Source organism: Zygotorulaspora mrakii, chromosome 5 (assembly GCF_013402915.1).
Source record: "Zygotorulaspora mrakii chromosome 5, complete sequence".
NCBI lineage: Eukaryota > Fungi > Ascomycota > Saccharomycetes > Saccharomycetales > Saccharomycetaceae > Zygotorulaspora > Zygotorulaspora mrakii.
The window spans coordinates 793,257-814,089 of record NC_050723.1 but is presented as its reverse complement, the minus strand read 5'-3'; the positions used below and the strand labels follow the sequence as shown (position 1 = coordinate 814,089).

At 38.6% G+C, this 20,833-nt stretch overlaps 10 protein-coding genes and 1 non-coding gene across 11 annotated transcripts; 4 read left to right on the top strand and 7 right to left on the bottom strand.

Moving 5' to 3' along the window:
* Positions 1–259: 259 nt before the first annotated feature.
* PMC1 (calcium-transporting ATPase PMC1) lies at positions 260–3,745 on the top strand (the record flags this gene model as incomplete). The annotated part of the gene is made up of 1 exon (XM_037289135.1): positions 260–3,745. One exon carries the CDS (start codon positions 260–262, stop codon positions 3,743–3,745), a length of 3,486 nt encoding a protein of 1,161 aa, XP_037145030.1.
* Positions 3,746–4,490: 745 nt separating this feature from the next.
* COG7 (Golgi transport complex subunit COG7) lies at positions 4,491–5,351 on the bottom strand (the record flags this gene model as incomplete). The annotated part of the gene is made up of 1 exon (XM_037289134.1): positions 4,491–5,351. One exon carries the CDS (start codon positions 5,349–5,351, stop codon positions 4,491–4,493), a length of 861 nt encoding a protein of 286 aa, XP_037145029.1.
* A 204-nt stretch (positions 5,352–5,555) lies between these two features.
* On the bottom strand, positions 5,556–6,773 carry RPN14 (Rpn14p; the record flags this gene model as incomplete). The annotated part of the gene is made up of 1 exon (XM_037289133.1): positions 5,556–6,773. The coding sequence occupies one exon, from the start codon at positions 6,771–6,773 to the stop codon at positions 5,556–5,558; it is 1,218 nt and encodes a 405-aa protein (XP_037145028.1).
* A 224-nt stretch (positions 6,774–6,997) lies between these two features.
* Positions 6,998–8,836, top strand: RFA1 (replication factor A subunit protein RFA1; the record flags this gene model as incomplete). The annotated part of the gene is made up of 1 exon (XM_037289132.1): positions 6,998–8,836. The coding sequence occupies one exon, from the start codon at positions 6,998–7,000 to the stop codon at positions 8,834–8,836; it is 1,839 nt and encodes a 612-aa protein (XP_037145027.1).
* Positions 8,837–8,988: 152 nt separating this feature from the next.
* On the top strand, positions 8,989–10,917 carry HG535_0E03830 (uncharacterized protein; the record flags this gene model as incomplete). Its single annotated transcript, XM_037289131.1, has 1 exon — positions 8,989–10,917. One exon carries the CDS (start codon positions 8,989–8,991, stop codon positions 10,915–10,917), a length of 1,929 nt encoding a protein of 642 aa, XP_037145026.1.
* A 100-nt stretch (positions 10,918–11,017) lies between these two features.
* CDH1 (Cdh1p) lies at positions 11,018–12,712 on the bottom strand (the record flags this gene model as incomplete). Its single annotated transcript, XM_037289130.1, has 1 exon — positions 11,018–12,712. The coding sequence occupies one exon, from the start codon at positions 12,710–12,712 to the stop codon at positions 11,018–11,020; it is 1,695 nt and encodes a 564-aa protein (XP_037145025.1).
* Positions 12,713–13,007: 295 nt separating this feature from the next.
* Positions 13,008–14,285, bottom strand: SWD1 (COMPASS subunit protein SWD1; the record flags this gene model as incomplete). Its single annotated transcript, XM_037289129.1, has 1 exon — positions 13,008–14,285. The coding sequence occupies one exon, from the start codon at positions 14,283–14,285 to the stop codon at positions 13,008–13,010; it is 1,278 nt and encodes a 425-aa protein (XP_037145024.1).
* A 204-nt stretch (positions 14,286–14,489) lies between these two features.
* On the top strand, positions 14,490–15,149 carry ERP1 (Erp1p; the record flags this gene model as incomplete). Its single annotated transcript, XM_037289128.1, has 1 exon — positions 14,490–15,149. The coding sequence occupies one exon, from the start codon at positions 14,490–14,492 to the stop codon at positions 15,147–15,149; it is 660 nt and encodes a 219-aa protein (XP_037145023.1).
* A 158-nt stretch (positions 15,150–15,307) lies between these two features.
* Positions 15,308–16,954, bottom strand: NUP60 (FG-nucleoporin NUP60; the record flags this gene model as incomplete). The annotated part of the gene is made up of 1 exon (XM_037289127.1): positions 15,308–16,954. One exon carries the CDS (start codon positions 16,952–16,954, stop codon positions 15,308–15,310), a length of 1,647 nt encoding a protein of 548 aa, XP_037145022.1.
* A 176-nt stretch (positions 16,955–17,130) lies between these two features.
* HG535_0Etrna4P lies at positions 17,131–17,239 on the bottom strand. Its single transcript has 2 exons — positions 17,203–17,239; positions 17,131–17,167 (listed from the first exon to the last, which is right to left on the bottom strand). It is a non-coding gene; the product is annotated as a tRNA-Pro (tRNA).
* An 840-nt stretch (positions 17,240–18,079) lies between these two features.
* On the bottom strand, positions 18,080–19,129 carry ERG26 (sterol-4-alpha-carboxylate 3-dehydrogenase (decarboxylating); the record flags this gene model as incomplete). Its single annotated transcript, XM_037289126.1, has 1 exon — positions 18,080–19,129. The coding sequence occupies one exon, from the start codon at positions 19,127–19,129 to the stop codon at positions 18,080–18,082; it is 1,050 nt and encodes a 349-aa protein (XP_037145021.1).
* Between the last annotated feature and the right edge of the window lie 1,704 nt (positions 19,130–20,833).

The following is a 20,833-nucleotide window of genomic DNA, read 5'->3' as shown; positions in this document are numbered from 1 at the left end:
GGCAAGGTGTGAGTGTGAGCGGGCTAAGCCTCCCCCATGATGTTATCGCTCAATGGCAGAAATGCGTCTTGAACCCCTGCCGGTGTTTGAAATTTGGTATACCAGTTGTGCAATTTAAATGATTGGTTTTTGTCAATCCGGTCCGTTTTTCTTGACTGACTGACATACGGGTGTCGGTTGTTTCAGTCGGTAACTTGGTGAACTGGTGGAGTGGTGAATTGGCGGCCTGGACGTATCCGATACTTGTGTTTTTTATGCTATGTCTCGAGCATCTACAAGCCACGAAAATGATGAGTCAGGGTATCAGTTAATGACGAGATCGACTAGTGGGAACGACGCATTTCCTGTGAGCAAAGAGGAACTGGGGGAACTGTACGACCCGAAGTCTATGAATAGGTTCAATGAAATATTCAAAGGTCAAATCTCGAATCTGTTTGCGTTCTTACACACGGACCCCAAAAACGGAATTTACTATGATGAAAACAATGATCATAACGATGGAAGATACCTTGCATACGGTGACAATAGGATACCGGAGACCCCGCCTAAAAGTTTTGGCAGGTTGGTTTTCGAGGCTTTCAATGATAATACAATGCTGTTGTTGACTGCGGCGGCGATAGTCTCATTCTGTCTCGGGATGTATGAGGTGTTCTTCCAACCGCCGGAATATGACCCAGAAGGTAACAAAATTACAAAAGTGGATTGGATCGAAGGTATTGCTATTATGATTGCAGTTGTTGTAGTTGTCTTAGTTGGCGCCATAAATGACTTTCAGAAGGAAAAGCAATTTGTGAAATTGAATAAGAAAAAAGAGGACAGAAAACTTGTAGTGATAAGGACTGGACAGGAGATCATGATTTCTATATTAGATCTTCTGGCGGGTGATCTAATCACGTTGCAGACAGGGGATGTTATACCTGCGGATTGTATTTTGATTGAGGGCAAGTGCGAATCCGATGAGTCCTCAATTACAGGTGAATCGGATGCGATAAAAGCTATTCCGTTATCCTTGGCTCATGAAAAATTCGAAAATGATCCAAACGATACTGATTCTAATAACTGTTTCCTTATTAGTGGTTCAAGATTAATATCAGGTTTGGGTAAAGCAGTTGTCACATGTGTGGGTACGAATTCTATACATGGCAAAACAATGGCGTCTTTGAAAGTTGAAGTTGAATCGACTCCATTACAACAAAGATTGAATGAACTTACTGACTGTATATCTGTTTATGGTTGTGCTGCAGCAATGGTTTTATTCTTAGTCTTATTTGTTAAATTCATCTTCAATGTTTCCAAAAATGGTAAATATGGTGATTTAACACCGCCCCAGAAGGGTGAAAAATTTATGAATATATTTATTACGGCTGTGACTATTATCGTGGTTGCTGTACCGGAAGGTTTGCCATTGGCTGTCACTTTGGCATTGGCTTTTGCAACCACAAGAATGACAAAAGATGGTAATTTAGTTAGAGTATTAAGTGCTTGTGAAACTATGGGCTCTGCTACAGCTATATGTTCCGATAAGACTGGTACTTTAACAGAAAACATTATGACAGTTGTAAAAGGCTATTTAAATGGGAAACATTTCGATGATAGATCAGATAATTCTGACGAAAACTCTCAATTTTTTTTCGAAAAATTTAGTTCTTCGAGTTTAAAATCAGATTTATTAGCAAACATAACTTTAAATTCGACAGCTTTTGAAAATAGAGAAATTGATTCAAATGAAGAAAGCCAGTCGGTTCAAGAAAATCCATTCTCTACAAATATTGTTCAAAAGGAGAGTACCATCAAATCGTTTTTCAAATATGGTCATCATTGTTCGTCAGCTGATTCTGATGATGATGCTGGTAATGACCAAAACGTATCTCGCAGGAAAAAAGAAGAATTTATTGGCTCGAAAACCGAAACCGCCCTATTGACGTTAGCTAAAAAGTCGCTTGGTTTAAAAGATTTACGTCAATTACGTAGCAATCCATCAACAGAATTTGATGTTGAAAAAATTGTTCAAATCATACCTTTCGAAAGCTCGCGAAAGTGGGCGGCAATTGTTGTCAAGTCCAAAGAAGCCGATACTTATAGGTTATATGTTAAAGGAGCAGCAGAAATCATTTTCAGTAGATGCTGTTTTAGAAGATCATCTAACGACGAATTAAAGGTAATTACAAACGATATTGCAAAAGAGATTAAAGAAGAGATTCATTCCCTAGCATCAGATGCACTTCGTGCGATCTCTTTGGCTCATAAGGATTTTAAGAATTGCAAGTCATGGCCCCCTAGGGATATGCAGGACGAAAATGATCATACTATTGCAAGTGAAGATAAACTTTTCGGTGAAAAAATAAATTACAACGATCAAAAAATTGATGGTAAATCTAATGAAAATGAGAAGAGTTTTGGGTTGATACTTGACACAATCGTTGGAATACAAGATCCTCTAAGAAAAGGAGTCAAGAATTCAATTGCTCAATGCCAAAAAGCAGGTGTTACCGTTAGAATGGTGACCGGTGATAACGTGGTTACTGCAAAAGCGATAGCAAAAAATTGTGGTATTTTACCTGAGGATGGTTCTAGTGATGAAAAATATTCGATGGAGGGACCTAAATTTCGCAAGTTAAGCAAACAAGAGCGTATTAAACTTTTACCCAAATTAAGAGTTCTTGCTAGATCATCTCCTGAAGATAAAAGAGTTCTCGTTGAAACATTGAGAGAAATGAAAGATGTTGTGGCAGTTACAGGAGATGGTACGAATGATGCACCGGCTCTTAAGCTGGCCGATGTTGGCTTTTCTATGGGTATTTCTGGTACAGAAGTCGCTAGAGAAGCTTCTGATATTATTCTTATGACTGATGATTTTTCCGCCATCGTCAATGCTATCAAATGGGGAAGATGTGTATCAATTTCAATAAAAAAGTTCATTCAATTCCAATTAACCGTTAACGTAACTGCTGTTGTACTGACCTTTGTATCATCAGTCTCTTCACAACAAGAAGCTTCTGTTTTAACGGCTGTCCAATTATTATGGGTTAATTTGATTATGGATACTCTGGCAGCACTTGCTCTGGCTACTGATAAGCCTGATCCAAATATTATGGAGCATGACCCAATGGGTCGCTCAGCTCCTTTAATTACCGCATCGACATGGAAAATGATTATGAGTCAATCCTCTCTTCAACTTTTAATTACCTTTCTCTTAACATTCAAGGGCCAATATTTTTTTTTCCCCGGTAAGGACTCGTTAAGTGGTCATGAAAGGGAACAGTTGAATGCATGTATTTTTAACACATTTGTCTGGTTGCAATTCTTTACCTTAATAGCATCAAGAAAACTTGACGAAGCTGATGGCATAACTAACTGGAAAAAGCGTGTGACCCAGGAAAACTTAAATTTCTTTCAAGATCTGTTCAGAAACGGCTACTTCATATCGGTGATGATTCTTATAGGAGCATGTCAAGTATTAATAATGATTTATGGTGGAATTGCATTTTCAATTGCAGAACAAACCACTGCAATGTGGATTACCGCAATATTCTGCGGTGTTCTGTCGTTACCCATGGCTTTGCTAGTAAGAATATGTCCAGATGAATGGTTTCTCCGGTTCTTCCCTGGTAAATTTTTCAAAAAGGTCAAAGGTATATGCACTTTGAATTTTCGCAGGAGCGGCGAAAGAGAGCAGCTTGATGAGGAAGCATTGCTGGCAAGAGATGGTACTCCCAACTCTGAAGGTTCCACTGATTATAAATAATTTTTCAGTAACTTTAGCAATAAAGCTTCTTAAGAGATGAGTATCTAACTATAAATCAAAACTGTAACTTTGACTCTGTACATTTTTTCCTCATTTAGATCATTTGATCGAACTAGACATCAATATTCATTTATAAATATTAACGTATATATGCTTTTTCTTTGTTACGCATAAATTGTTTTTTTTTTACAAAAGCTGCATAATATTTTTATGTTTAGCAGAAATTGAGAAGAAATTTCTGTTGAACTTCAGTAAATAATGCAAAAAACGGAAAAGCCTTCCAATATGGCTGCCGTTTCATCAAATATACAGTAGTCACTTTCTTCATTTCACTACTATAAATTACACATGAAGTCAAGAAGAATGCATCAAAATTAGTTCAGCGATTTTATAAAAGCGATTGAATCAGTTCGATTCTAAGACAAAGGATGCGATCGACTATTTGTAACAAGTCTCAATATTTCTCAAAAAGGCTTCAAAGAAAAGTAGCGTAAAAGATAGCATGACTGCCACTTCCCAATCTAGTAAGAATAATTTCAATTTGGTGCAATGAGTCTTGGAGAAATTTCCATCTTGTATCTAGACGTGTACTCTGTGTTTCGCTACATCATCAGTTGTATAGTTGAAGCCTCAAAAAGTACTGAACAATAATACCTGTTCCTTTACGGGAGATTCAAACAACACATACCCACATTGAAGTATGTTTTTTTCACATGGTTACTCAAGAAGACTCAAAATCACATTTTTAGTTGTTGAGTTCATCCTCCACACTCTTTGAGCTCAAATAGGCTTGTGAAGACCTCTCTATATTATCCGAAAAATCTGAATATACTGGATAGAACTTATCCAAACCCCTAAATAAGGGTTTCAATTCTTTAAAAAGTTCAATTTTTCTTAGTAAATCCTGATTCTTTTCTGAAAAACTTCCATCCTCATCATAAGGTTTGTTTAACGACAGAGCAATGGTTTCTTCCAATGTTTTCAATGAAAGTTTAAAATCAGATAAAGATAAATGCAGTTGTTTACTTGCAGCTTCGCGAGCATCCTGACTCCCTGATGATATATCTAGTATAACTTTCAAGGTACTAAAGTTTTGATGAACTATCAGCAGTCTCTCCTTAATCTTTCTTAAATTTTCTAGATTGTATATTGGATTTTGGCTGTCGTCACCTTCCTGATTGATTCGATCGAGCTTACCGTCAATCTTCGTTATATCAGATTCCATTCCTCTGACTGCACTGCCTAATGTGTCAAGATAATACTCAAGTTTAGAAGACCCACCAATCACTTTTAAAGAGCTGGAATTGTATTCTTCATTACTAGAGCCCTCTTGTGCACTTTCGTCCCACGTACCAGGAAGTGTTTCTGATAGACTTTCTAATTTTCTTATTGTCGATTCCAATTCCTTGGTAAGATGCTTGGTATAGTAATCTAACCTGCCGAGCATAGATGATGTGACAGATTGTACTTGATTTATATCCTGGCGTGCCGCGTTAAAGAGTAAAATATCGACAAATGCTTGTGGGACAAAGGATTCGTCGAAAAAAATGTTCAGTATTTTGTCTTCACCTCCATCAGACATGAGAACCGAATCACCTCCGGCCATTTTTGAAAAGCGTTTATCTATTTCATAGCGTTCGAACTTTTTTGAAGACTCGCAAACTTATTTTTTTTCAGTCAAAATCTTAAGTTATTCAATTTAGATCAGAACCTCAAGCAAGATAAATAGAATTCTACCTCGATTTTGCAATAAAACAGTGTAGAAAAAGGTCGAGAGGCACGTAAAGAATGCTACATATCGAAATTTTATTCACGAAAGTGTTTTGAACTTGGCTCGGAATCCCCAATTTCCCACCGCAATGATATCGGCGTCCTCTGGATCAGCAGCGAACTGCGAAACTTGGTAGTCATTGGAAACTAGAAACATTGGCATTTGGTACTGCATGCGTCTTTCTGGTTCGTCAATATTCAACGATAGACTAGTGTCAACACCGGAGGAAATATACATCGAACTTGAATCGAGAAAAATGCTATTAATCGGGGTTCCCTCATTGATGGAGATGCTGTCAACTGCACATGTGGGTTGCCTCAAATCCCATTGCGAAAGCATACCGTTCTGATAACCAGCATATATATAGTTATTATCTTTTGTATCGACTTTCAACGTGTTGCAACTGCACATAAACTTACTAGGTAGCTGGAGTTGTTGCTCCTTACTGTACAGATCATGAAGGGTCACAACGCCGGATGAATGTCCTGCAACTACATGTTTGCCCTTTGTGTGAAATTCTAATGGGCTAGAGGGCGTGTAATCTGTATCGACACACTGCGAAAGGAGATCAATTGCATTTATTCCATCATTAGGATTCTCTTTCCTGGAAAAAGAGAAGACTTTCTGTCCCGATCCACATTCCCATAGACAAACGGATCCATCTGTTGATGAGGACAAGAAATTACGGCCCCGGTCAATCATGCAAAGTTGCGTTATTGAGCCCTTATGACCTTGAAATGTTCTGGGGTTTGACCAATCTACCAAGGACCAAAGTTTGATTTTGGTATCTGTAGAGCTCGATAGTAGTACTTCCCCACTGGGAAAGAACTTCAACGAAGTAATCTCACCTAGATGCGCCCCTAGCATTTCCTTTTGCAGCTTTAATGATCCATCATAGATCATGATGTTGCCTGAGGTGTCTCCTAATGCATATCTTTTCTCGGGAGAGGCTATAATGTCGATTCCGGCCCAATCAGCTTCCTTGTCACTAGCATTAAAATTTGATGTGTAATCTTGATTCATCGTACAAAAGTTATATTGCTTATGATTAAGCACTGCTCTATAAAGATGGTGTCCAATTTTTTGAAATGAATTCTCTTTTCCAGCATCCCAACCCTGATCATCCGGCAGTTTCTTGATTTTAAATTCCTGTATTTCATCTAGGGACTTATCAACGTTGATAAAAAATTGAGAGCCCACTCCGGTAGCCTCGAAATCATGTTGAATGTGACACACGGATACAGTTTCACCAACCATGTTGACAATGACTAAACGATTTGATCCTTGATTATTTATTTAATTGAATATATCTCATCGATTTTCTGTTTGGACCATACGCGAAACGCTTTATAATAAATGAATGAGACGCGAGAAAGGGAGAATATTTTTTGCCACCATTTAATAAACTATTGATAACAGATTGTATCAAGGTTGTCAACCTCATAGGTCCAAGCTAGATCTACTACATAGACTATACCAACATGGATACTGTTCATCTAACAAATAAAGATTTTCACACCATTTTCACAAACAAAAGGAGATATGACAATCCTACAGGTGGGATTTATCAGATTTTGCATACTAAGAAGAAAGATGACACTGTTGCTCCCAAGAAGTTCTTAGTGATGCTGTCCGACGGTGAGTTTAAGATGAAGGCATTAATTAGAGATGATGCTGCTAGCAACTTCTTGAAACTGAATCTGCAGAGAGGTGACGTGATCCGTGTGACTAGTGCAGAAGCAGCGATTGTCAAGGAAAGAAAGAAGTATGTTTTGATAATCGATGATTTTGATACTGTTAAAATGGGTGTTGAAATTATCAATGACAGAAGCGAATTTGTAGATAGTTATTTGGCGGCCCATCCAGGGGAAGATCTTGATGAAACTGCTACCCCCGATCAAGCGCAATATGCACAGCCAGCATCAAGACAGCAGGAACCTCCACATATGCCAACCAAAAATCAGCAGCAATACCAAGGAATGAACTCATCTGAAAAGACGAGGCCTATATTCGCCATCGAACAATTATCTCCGTATCAAAACGTTTGGACAATTAAAGCAAGAGTTTCTTTCAAAGGTGATATCAAGACCTGGCACAATCAGAGGGGTGATGGTAAATTGCTGAACGTCAATTTCTTGGATACATCCGGTGAAATCAGGGCTACAGCTTTCAACGATATGGCTGATAAGCTAAATGAAAAGCTTCAGGAAGGTAAAGTATATTATGTGTCCAAAGCAAGGCTACAACCCGCTAAACCACAGTTTTCTAATCTATCCCATCCTTACGAGTTAAGTATGGACAGGGAAACGGTAATAGAAGAATGTTACGACGAAAGCAATGTTCCAAAGACTCATTTCAACTTTATAAAGCTAAATGCAATTCAGAATCAGGAAGTTAATTGTTCGGTGGATGTTTTAGGAATTGTTCAAACCGTTAATCCTCATTTTGAGCTTACCTCCAAAGCAGGTAAAAAATTTGATCGTCGTGATATCTCTATTATAGATGATTCCGGATACTCAATTTCAGTTGGTCTTTGGAATCAACAGGCTTTAGAGTTCAACTTACCTGAAGGTTCTGTAGTGGCGTTCAAAGGTGTACGTGTTACAGATTTTGGCGGCAAATCACTTTCAATGGGATTTACTAGTACTATGGTTCCAAATCCTGAAATTCCAGAAGGCTATTCCTTGAAGGGTTGGTATGATACTACTGGGCGTCACGAGAATTTTGCCTCCTTGAAGCAAGATCCAGGTGCAAGTGCATCTACATCAAATTTAATGAAATTTATCTCTCAGCGTATAACCATTGCTACAGCTCAAGAGCAAAACTTGGGTAGAAATGATAAGGGCGATTTTTTCAGTGTCAAGGCAGCTGTGAGTTTCCTTAAAGTTGACAATTTTGCGTATCCTGCCTGTACTAACGAAAACTGCAACAAGAAGGTCATAGAACAGTCAGATGGTACATGGAGATGTGAAAAATGTGATACCAATAATGAATCTGTGGATTGGAGGTACATGCTAACTATTTCTGTTATAGATGAATCAGGTCACATGTGGCTAACATTGTTTAACGACCAAGCAAAGGAACTAATTGGTGTCGATGCGGCGACATTAGTAAATTTGAAAAATGATGACTCTGATGAATTTACGAAAATCACCCAAAGTATACAAATGAACCAGTACGACTTTAGAGTAAGAGCTCGTGAGGACTCTTATAACGACCAGACAAGAATAAGATACACGGTCGCGAACTTACATAAACTCAACTACAAAGCAGAAGCTGATTTTCTAGCGGGTGAACTGAGGGAAGTTTTTCTGGCTTAATCTGGTTCAAACTTATCTTAACAATATCCCATCTTTATGTATTTCTTTCTATATTTGTGTTTTTTATATAGGCATTTCAGTGTGTTCTGCGCTATAAAAAATATCAAACGTCAGTTGCTTGCCCACCAACGTGGAGCAAAATACTACGATGAATGACTGGTCAAAAAATCACAAGGAAAAGAGTAATTAAGTCTTGTAAGTACTGTTATGAACACAAGTTGAAATGCAATAAGGAAAAGCCATGCTCAACTTGTGTTGGGTTAAGTGTCACAGACCAATGTATCTACGGATTCAGTAAAACATCTGTTGGCAAAGAGGACGAAAACCAACGTAAGAGTCCTCTTCGATTGAAGAATACCACACATGGGAAGGTCAAGAAATCAAAGAAATTGAACACAAATTCAGTAATATATAAATCTAAGTTCTCCTACCCATTTTTCACAAGTTCAATCAATGATAGAATCATATGTGCTGAGCATTATGGTCAACTGACGCTAGATAGCGTAATTAGGCGAAATGAAATTACTAAATTTGATAGATTTTCGACTCCCGCACGTAGCATCGATGATGTTCTGGTACTGCTACCACCCACTCAAGAAGCTGCGATGAGTCAAATTGAGACATATTTTGCTTGCATCCAGCCGATTATTCCCATTTTGGACCAAGATAGAATTACAGAGATTCTCTCAGATGTATATCAGTCTTTGCAGGAGCGGAAAAATGTGAATGCTCTGAACATTCTTCTCCTCATGGCAATCTTCTTTTGTTCCTCTTATGTCGCTGTTGCATCTGAGGTTATTCCTGACTTGCTTTTATGCAATAATTACTATAAAGCCTACAGGTACCTACTGGATGTTGCTGAATTTCCATTAAGACCCTTATTAGAGTCTCTGCGTGCTTTTGTCATTGTAAACTTTGTCATTGACCCAAATATGGTTGCTGCAACTGGTTATTCGAGTATGTTGGTCAGGCTAGGCCAGCAATTGGGTCTGCATAAAAGTTCTACGTACAAGGACTTGGATCTCAAATTGTTGTGGCACTTTCTAATATATATTGAAGGTTCCTCTTCCGTAGTTTGCGGCTTTTCATTCCTCACGCCATCGCATTTCATGAGTTACGTGCCATTGCAAGAGCTAAGTCACAATATTAAAACTGATATTTCCACAGCATATGCAATTGGCAGGTACAAAATTAATGTTATGTTTCGCCACACTATGGCATTGACCTCCAGCACACTTTTGTGCAAGGAGGACCTAGACAGAACGGAAAAGGGTATTGCAGATTTGTATGAGGATATACGTTCCATCAATGAAAGTTTGCGATGTTCAAAATCTAAATTCTCAGATTACTTTGCATGCACTCTCAACATTTTTCTCTTCAGGTTGCATCTGAGATACTATGCACTATTATGCTTACACTCCGAGAAAGACAAAATCTTGCGTAAAAGCAGTAAAGAAGTAGCTGTCATGAATTCAATGGATATCGAGAAAATCTTAGAGGTGAAACAATCTTTTAGAAAAGATGTAATTCACCTTTCAATATTGTTACTATTTCACACGTGCAAGAGATTAATTCAAGCAGATATTGACAAATTTGTCTGGTACACTCGGGGATCAACTGTTATGCAATATTTGTTCGTTGTTTTGAAGGACATATATCAGCATCCAACGAGGTCGTACAAATATTCCGATTTTTCATGTCCAATTCAAGGCACAGTCGATTCTGACATTCGCGAAATTATAGAGACGGATTCTGCCCTTTATAAGTACGTTTTGATTGAAGTTGTGTTGGGGTTAATGGAATTGAAATTGGCATCATTATGGAATAATGAAGACTTGTATAAGTTCTTATTAGTCAAAACACTCAAGGAAAAGGTTTGGCAAGCGTGCGAACAACAAACTACACATCATCGAGAAACATTACACACACTTGAGAGGAAGACACTCTTTTGTACTGGCATGAGGCAGTTGCAGAACATGAAGAGTGTTAACTTCGAAGAATACCTCAAAAATTGGGAGTCAGAAAAGGCGCCGATTGATCTCGAAAAGATACTCAATAACTGGCTGCTGGACTTTCAATAGCGATTGGCCATACGACGTCTATCAACTTATGCGCCCTGTTTTTGCATCTTTACTTCGTGTATTTAAAAGTTTTATATCCTATAGAATAGCATTTATCTTCTCACCTGATTTGATTAAGGGAACTGAAAATTATAGAGTTAGGATTCGTCTTTGCCTTCACTTTACCAAAAATCTTCCAATATCTGAGAGTTTCATCACCAGCACCAGAAACTACCGTCGTTCCATCTGCAGATAGAGTCATATGCAGTACACGAAAGCTATGTCCCTTAAGGATAGCCACGGGATCCATTGTTTGGTAATCCCAGACTGTAAGGTTGTACCTCGAATATCCATGTGAAGTCACTATTTCATCAGTGTTGTTGGACCAAACCATATTGCAAACCTGCGATCCAGTGTCCACATCACAAAGTTTGCTTCCAGTGATAGTATTCCAAACCTTCAATTTCCGATCTGCTGTGCCCCCGCCTGTAGCCAAAACCCCCCGCTTATGGGGAGACCATGCCATAGCCTTGACAGCAGCTGTATGTTCATTAAAGCTAAACATAGGAGTTTTGATTGTGCCGTCATAAACATGAACCACGTTATCATTACCGCCGGATGCTAATTTATTAGTTTCTGGATTCCATTTCAAACCACAAACCTCCTGAGAATGAGTTTCGATTCGCTCAAAGAAAGAATCAGGCGCCCTTACATCTCTATGTAAAATAGACCTATCTCGACTACCTGAGCTGAGAATATGATTATTCCATGTTAGACAAGCAACTCTATCCATGTGACCAGAGAGTGTCCGGATGCATTTCCTTTTTATCACATCATATATCTCAACCAATCCATCGGTTTGTCCAACAGCTAGATGAGAGCCAGCTCCAACCCAACGTAGACTCGTGAATCCATTTTCGGTGTCACATAGGTGAATCACGTCCCCTGTATTGTTATCAGTCAAAAATATTGATTTCCCTAGCGCCACTGCCAATACATCTGTAGAGGACCAGTCGATCAAGTCATAGTAGAAATCATCAGCCAAGGATGGCGCATCCAGTACTCTATAAGGAATTTTCGCAATTTGGCGAAATTTTTTCCCCGGAGATAACAATAATTGCTTCGATTCGGGGCGGACAGGTGATGCTGAATCAAAAAAATGAGACTGTAATATAGACGTAGTTGAAGGTCTGGTTCCAGTACGTTCTCGGTAAGTCAAAAGACTTGCACCTCTCATTGAGTTACTCGAGGGACGATAGGATTCTTCCGGACCTTGCGGGAGAGCTCTTCTCGGAGTAACAGGAGCTGACTGGGGACGTTCATCGCTATCTGGCGGGGTAGTGGGCATATCTTCTTCATATTCAACAGAAGCAGTCGCAGCAGCACTCTGATAGCAAGGTATAGCTGGCTTTGTGTTTTTTATTCGATCTATGCTGCTTTCTTTACCAATGGCATCTCTTAATAACTTCTCTCCAAATAATTCGTTTTTGAGTACAGTATCAAAAGTTTCTCGTGATTGTCTTTCCCTCTGTAGCTCGACTTGATCTTCTGTAACCGATGGAATCAATGTGGGAACACTAGCAGTATTACCTATCGATTTCATACTATTGAGATCAATGCTTGTCCTATTAGGTATGAACCGATCACCGTATATGACTGATCCAGAAGTTCTGGCTCGTCGACTAGGTGAAGAAAGCAAAGATGAGCTAGAATTGTTCCCTAAGGGACGCTTAAGAACTCTATTACCATCTACAGATTTTGAAGGCGAGGATGATGGCGTATTATTCATGAATGGATTCTCCGGAAAGCCCGACATTTTAACCGAGTAGACGCTGTGCGACGGAGAAAAAAGCACAACTGGATAACAGAATGATGTACTAGTAACAGAATAACTTATTGATATATGCTCAATCTTGACTTTTTTTTCTTGATAATTTCGCTGGAAACATGCCTTTTCTGTTTCTTCATTTTCTATGCCTGACAACTGAAGATGTTTTTTGATGTGAGCAGAGAAAAGGCCGTGCAAAAAGATCAGAGAAAATCAAATACAATTGTGTGTATTGAATGATCTGACTGGCTGTATGAAATAACGGCGCTATTGCGTGATTCCTTCATTGCTTTGGCAATTGCATCATCAAAATGCGTTCATAGTTGGTGGGAATCGTGAATAAGGGGACGAGCAGGTCATTTCCTCGCACGTCAAACCGCTCATTGGTTATAAGATCGATATCCACCTCCTCTACTTGATTAAGCTCTTGTTGCTGTTCCAATTCGTCAACCTGGTCAAATTCATCTTCCTTTTCTTGATAATCAATGTTTTCTTCAACTTCTTCAAAGTCTGGAGCCAAGGCACTCCATTTTGGTGCGATGATTATTGACCAAATGTAAACATCGCCAGATTCAAGGCCGTTACTCGCGATGCACATATTATAGAAATTCCAGTCTATATCCATTAATTCTTCTTCAGAGCCTTCCAAAACACGGACTAATGTTCCAGATGTCGTCTCCCAGAGATAGAGCTCATGTGCTGACGATCCGTTTGTAGATGCTACCAGATAATCAGCCGATTTGCTACTGAAAAATATACCATTCCATTGGAGTTTATTTATGACATCTTGATATTTATGTTCTAATTTCATATCAACAGTCATAGTATCTCCGCTGATTCTCAAAGAATATTGCCTAATTGTTCTATCTGACGAATTGATTGCAAGTTTATCACCAGTTTGCGATATTGCCACATGCTTTATATTTGAATTTGCTATCTTTTGACTCATAATTACTTTTGGAACACTATCCAGCCGGTAAAAGGTAACCCAACCTTTAGAAGATCCAGTTATGACTATATTTTTAAGTGTGTGGTGAACTGCTAAGCTAATTACATAGCCTTGGTTATTTGACAAATCACGATCACTTGCATCAATCAACGGAGTTAGAGCAGGCTGACCTTCAAAGTTGATAAGGAATGAGGTCTCTTCTTCCAACGCAGTTGCCACGCAGAGTCCACGAGATGAATCAATCCACTGGCATGTCCATACTGGTGAGCCAACACAAATCTCTTTTATTGGTTGACTATGGTTTTCGAGGTCCCATAACTTCACATACCAGTCCCGTGAAGCAGTGAGCAAGTATCTACCGCAGGTAGACCACGAAATGGCCTGAACCGATCTGACATGGGCTCCAAGCTTGCTGCCTAAAGCCAATATAGGCCTGTTGGTATCCATATCGTAAATCACGACTCCTCCATTCCCGCAGCCAAGCGCTAAGTAATCGCCTCTGGGGCTAAATTGAAGGCATTCCGTGTGAAGTGGATTTTCTAGAGTATGCGTAAGCTTCTCTGGGTATTCCTTCAGTACTGCAAACGGATCCTGAAGGAGCAGATTCGTCATTTTATAGGTGTTCCTTACTCCTCTTACCTCTCTTCCAGATTACAATGACATTTTTTAACCTTGACGCGTTTGGTTTTTTTCTGTAGTGAAAAATATCTTATTATGACCACCTCACAAATTGAAAACAAGGTACAACTTGCAATAAGTAGGTTTGGATAATTTTGAGCTGATCTCTAACTGAGTTAATAAGGCTGATTTTGCAGAATGCTTTTCGACAATTTTTTGCAATTGATCTTCCTCTGGTTATATATGTCCTCAAAGGTATCGGGATTTTATTATTACGGAAACGGTGGGGATCGTAAGTGCTTCAGCAAGGAGTTGTCAAAGGAAACATTATTGAACATCCAGTACAATGTGCAGTCTTATGATGAAAACATGAAAACGTATGTTAACGCCAACAATCAGGAGTTTGATGTCCTTTTTGATGTGGAAGAGACATTTGATGATAATCATCGGGTGGTATCCCAAAAAATGGTTCCCTCTGGTCTTTTTACATTTTTAGCAATTGAATCTGGTGAACACAGGTTTTGCATTTCGCCTCAAGCTACAAAGTGGATGAGCAAGGGCAAGACCAAAGTTACTTTAGAGTTTCTGATAGGTAAAGATGCTCAAATAGACTCCAAAAAGAAAAGTTCGTTTCAAACATTACACAACAAGATCAATATTTTGAATGAGAAAGTGTTAGAAATTAGAAGAGAACAAAAGTTGATAAGGGAACGTGAAGCATTGTTCAGAGATGCATCAGAATCTGTCAATTCGAGTGCAATGTGGTGGACGATCGTTCAACTTATTGTGTTAATAGGAACTTGCGCTTGGCAAATGAGGCACTTGAGAACATTTTTTGTTAAGCAAAAAGTGTTGTAATGCCTTTTATCTTTTAAGTAAAAGGCATTGAGAATATTCACATTTATAAGTTTAAACGTAAATATATACATTATTAGCGCCGCTAAATCGAGGTAAGTACTGTAGCAGCAATATACTGAATATCATTTGAGGTGGTTATCAACGGTTACCAGTGATCTTCAAAATATGAAAGAAGATCTAAATTGCTTGACTTTATCGTCATCTATGCCGTCTGTGTTTAAATTAGAGAGAAAGGGTGAGCCAAAATCGAATTTTTCGTTTACTTTTGAAATAACTGGCTTTTTAAAAGAAATCTTGGGTGTCGATACAGAATTACAGGGTGACGAGTCATCCGCTACTTGTGTATTTGCAGCTGCTAAGGAATATCTGTTGGGGTCTTTTGAAATACCATTATTGGAATTTCTTATCGAACTTCTGCTGTTAGACTGCTGTTCCAGATCGTTGAAGAGTTTGTGAGATGAAGATAGCGGATTTTCAAACTTTGAAAATTCAAAAGAAGGTTTTACTTCGTCTGCTCTTCCTTTGTGTTCATTTGATTCCTTTTTCTCCACTACATTATTGAAGTTGAATGTGAAACGCGATGTGGGAAGTTCCTTTAATGCGTCTTCGGTATTACTTTCACTTTTAGATGAATGATCACCTATTTCGATACCTGCACGTAAAGATGACGATCTGACGGGTTTGTATTTGTCCAATGAGCTTTGAACTTGCTTTGGTAACCATTCAGAACTAGTAGTCTCGTGTTGAGTTCTTGCAAGATCATCCGTCTTTTTTTTATCCTTGTGTTCAATTACACGTTCACGTTTGATTGTCCCTCCTAATACTTTTTTGTATGTGCGAACATGAGAGGAGTAAGGATTTGCCATGCGAGAGGGCAGCTGCTGCTGGTCAGGCGCTGCTTCATCGAGAAGAGAAACCAATGCAGAAGCAGTATTGCTTAATCTTTTATGCTCACCACCAAACGAGGAGAAAGAATCCTCCTGCGCTGGATTTTTTGTAGTAGCAACTATGGGTGCAGACGAAGATGCTTCTGTTATTGAGAGTTCTTTGTTGTCCGCTGCACTGTACTTGTAAACCGTTGTTCTATAAGGCGATGGCATATTTGAATAGTCAAATACTCGTCTACGACCCGACGCGGATCTGAGCCCGGTATTTGCAGTTGAATGTGAACCACTCGAGATGTCATATTTCGGAACAAACGACGGTGCCCTGAATGATGTTAAAGATGGCGCTCTTGAGCTCTTGAGTACACGAGAAGTTCCTAGATCGGTATAGTCTTTCGCTTGATTGATGGAGTTTGCAATGGAGCCTCTGCGAGAGCTTTGGGCAGTGCTTGATTTCCGCATTAATGAAATCACACCCTCCATTTCCATATCTGATAAAGGTTGGTCGCCCTTCCCTCGAAAAAAGTCAGCCAATTTAGCATTGGAGATATCGGCAGACCTATTCTCGTCAGCAGCTTCGCTTCCCATTGAATAGTGACTTTCAGCGACACTTGCACTTGAAAAATCTCTTGGTTCAGCTCTTTGACGCTTAGGCAAGTGAAGAACAGTGTTTGAGTTGTCGGGACTGAAGAATCCACCAGGTATGTTTGCCATGCGCTGATCTGTCTTGCCACTTGTGCTTGTATAAATTCCCGGATGCTGTGAAGCATGCAAACCGCTAGCAATGAAATCTGTTTTTCTATCTAAAATCCTTTTGAGTTTGTTGAAAAAACTAGGTTTCGTCACTTTTTGAGACTTCAATGGCCCTCTATAGGGTGCCGTCGCTTGGCCGCGAGAATATGACTTTCCCTGTTGTTCCATTGTCTTGCTTACAATACAATTGGGTAATCGAGGAAATTCAGCTTTGGAAAATTGGGCTTGAAGTAGTACTCGAGTCAACCCTTTTGGTCTATGAACTGAATGTTAAAGTCCAAAATTTTCTCAGTCTACTTAATAAATAAAAATATGACAACTTGACAGAGCGGGAAAAAAATATTGGGGCGAGCTGGGAATTGAACCCAGGGCCTCTCGCATGCTTGATTTGATAATCCCCAGTGTACCGAAGATTCGCCCAAAGCGAGAATCATACCACTAGACCACACGCCCTAACAATTAATTGAGAAATATAGAAAGTTCATCCCATCAAGATTAAGTCAAGAGATTCGTAGCTTAATATGAGCTTTGATCCGTTGAAATATGGATCGATATTGTTGAAATATAGATCGAGATTGTAAGATATATTAAAGAGATGACGTATAAGAATCAGAAAGAGACAATTGGTCTGTAAAACAAAATAAACGATGTCAGATGAAACCCTAACAGAATGTCAATCGATACTGGAAAGATATCGGATGATAATCTATCACGAGACGTTTACAACTCAGGAGTCTGACTACGAAGGAGTCTATGGCATGGAACATGAAATAACAGTTGTACTGTGGATTCTATGGGACTAGAAATGGTGTGATGACGATGAAAATTCTTCACTCGTCGTCCTCTCTTACGGTTCAATAGGTGCAAAATGTCAGGTGTAAATACTGACGTATTTTCCAGATTTTTATTTAAATGCAATTAGCTTTATTTTGCTTCATGATATAGATAATCAAGGAATTATATATCTCTATAATTTAATATCATAGTATTATCATCAATGTCAAACCAAATTACTATCAATAAATCCGAAGAAAACACTCTTTTCAAATATTTCTGATTCCTAGAAGTCATCCCTTTCATATATATAACTTCTCTCACAATATCGATCTAATTTTAACACTTTCAGCGTCCTCTGGACTGATACTACTATGGAAAAGAACCTGTAACTAATCAATCATGAGTAATCATGTGGAAAGAGAGACTTCTTCAGAAAATACTAAAGTTAAATGCTATGTAACGTATCGATGTATATATTTCTGCCATTTCACTTTTAAAATATTCAAAAAGAGCCATTTAAAGATCCTCATCCATCCAAGCCAACGTTTTTTCAATGCCTTCTTCAATACTTACCTTTGGTTTGTATTCCAATAGATCTTTGGCTTTGCTTATGTTATGATAACGAGTGGCGCAAACAATTTTAACTCTGAATGGGGTTAGGCCAGGTTCTTTACCGCTTAGTTTGGAGAAAAACTCAGAAAGATACCCTGCAAGAAGTGCGACTGGCTTTTGCAAAACAATCACTTTCTTGTCAATGTGACCATCCGCCTTCCACACTGTACGTGCCAGGGCCCAAAAATAGGCAGGAGTATCGTTGGTAACAAAAAACGTCTCTCCGCACACTTTGGGAGCAGTGGATGGGTCAAGCAGTTTTTGAGCGGCTAAGACGTGGGAGTCTGCAACGTTACCGGCATATGTCCAATCAAACAAATTATTATTGTCGCCAAGTTGAAACTTAGATTGTCCTAATTTTGCAACGGCTCTTAAACCCGGAACCAATTGACGGTCACCAGGGCCAAAAATTCCGGCAGGACGAAGCGCTACCGTTAAGAAATCATTAGCTGGATCATTTGCCTTCAAAATCATATCTTCTGCAATGGCTTTTGTTTCGTTATAACCGTCCATAGGCACTGTTGGTATAGGCCATGTTTCGTCTGCATTGTGTACATCCTGACCATTGAAAATGACACCTGCTGAAGAGGTATAAACCAATGCTTTCACACCACATTTTTTGCAAACTTCAATGACATTCTTCGTACCCTCAACGTTCACCATTTCGTAAACTTTTTGGGTATTACCATGCATCGGAGAAGCGGAATGCACAACTACTGTAGCCTTACTATTTGTTATAGCTTCTTTAACATCATCTGGTGAAGTAAGATCTCCCTTATGAAACGTAATATCTTCAGGATTAAAGGTAAATTGCTTAGATAGTTTCTCAGGCAACGGCCTTACATCAAAAACATGAATCATTGCTTCAGGCATAGCATCATGGAACTGCTGAATCAGATGCAATCCCAAGAACCCAGCACCACCTATCAAAAGTACAGAGGATAGCTCTGACATATCTATAACGTCTTCTGCTACCTTTGTGTAGTTGGAACGATTCTATTAAACATGTTGTATAATTAAAATCATCTCTGTTTATCTACTTCGGCATGAAATGACCGGCATTTAAACGAGGGAATTTTTCAAGTAAAGGAGGGAAAAAGGTCAAATAAACGACGTAGATCACTCTTGTACCATCTAAGAATAGTCGATATAGATGCTATGTAAAAGGAAAACGCTCAATTATCACGTTTCTAGTATGACTCTGACTCCGTGTATAGCTGATCATTTTCGTTTTTTTAGTCTCCTTATGTAAACCAAGCTCATAAAGTATAAAGCAAATTCTTGTTTCGGAACTAAGATACAAACACATTGCCACAAACTGTTCAAAACATTAGCTTAAAATTAAATAATAGTCTCTTTTGTTTATGTATAAATATTAAGTATGTTTAAAAGAGTTTATTAAAAATATAAATATAGTTAAATATAGTATATTATAGTCATGTGCCCAATTTACCTGATTTGCAAGTCGAGCATTTCCCATTAAAGTCATTTGTTGGTAAGATATTTAATTGTTGGCATTGAAATTGACATTCTGAGATTGTTGATGCAAACCATTTATGTTCTATTCTGTGCGTTAAATTATGAAAATAGAAAGGAACTTATAGAATGGTCTACTAGTAATACTGGTTTTTCGAGCGGGAAACATCTTAGGAGTGTATATTGTTGCCTATCACTTCTCTTGCATTACAACACGTCTGTTCTGAATTGGGCTTGACATCCCGAAAAAAATAAAATATCCTTCCAGCATTTGCAGCTTTTAGCTAACAAACTTCGCTTTATTATACTCACTATTAATCAATGAACAGCCCTTAAGGATAAAGAAATTGCAGTTTTCACCTATGCAGCATTTATAGCAGCACTCATTATTATTGTTTCGTGTTAATAAGAATGCAAATATTGAGATTTATCAGTATTCATCTAGCTATTAAAAAAATGCTTAGTATGTTATCTAAATTATGGGTCTTGAAAAGTGTCTCGTATGTTTTGCCATAATCATTGACCTGTCGATCTTATGCGAAGAAAGAGGTACGTTTGATTTTACTTAGTACTGTCAATTCGTTTTTTCATCTTGCAATCTTTTATGTTTTCTTCCTCTTATTCTTATTCAGAGAGATGATGTTGGAAAACAATAAAGCAGAGTGAAAAATATAAACTCCCTAAAGATGCTTGTATGCTTGCTCACAGATGAGCAATTTTATTAGCTGGGACAGATTCGTCCGTACCCAGCAGTGTTTACTTAAATACTATCGTAGTTTCACAAATTTCTTTTGGCCTGCTATGGTGCAGTGTAATGGTACGCTCCCACACCAATTTGTAAATGTACCAAACGCAGGAGAAACATTGCTTCGCGCTGGACAGAAACGCACCTCAAAGTGACGAAGAAAGGATCTTACTACTTCTGGACAATGGTGTATGCGGGATCCAAAGGGGTGGTATGCCGTTTACTCCGGGACTTTCCACGCTTTGTGCGTGCTTCTTGCATTCGTTCTTTATTAATGAGGATTTGGTATCGAGAAGCATACTTCAAAAAAAATTTCAGAAGATGCTTCAGACATCGACCTCGAGTTCAATGATATTGCTTGGCACAAGGTCACCGATTTATTCGAATCGATAATCTTCAAGACAGGCTCACGCAAGCCTTCATTCCAGCCGTGGCTA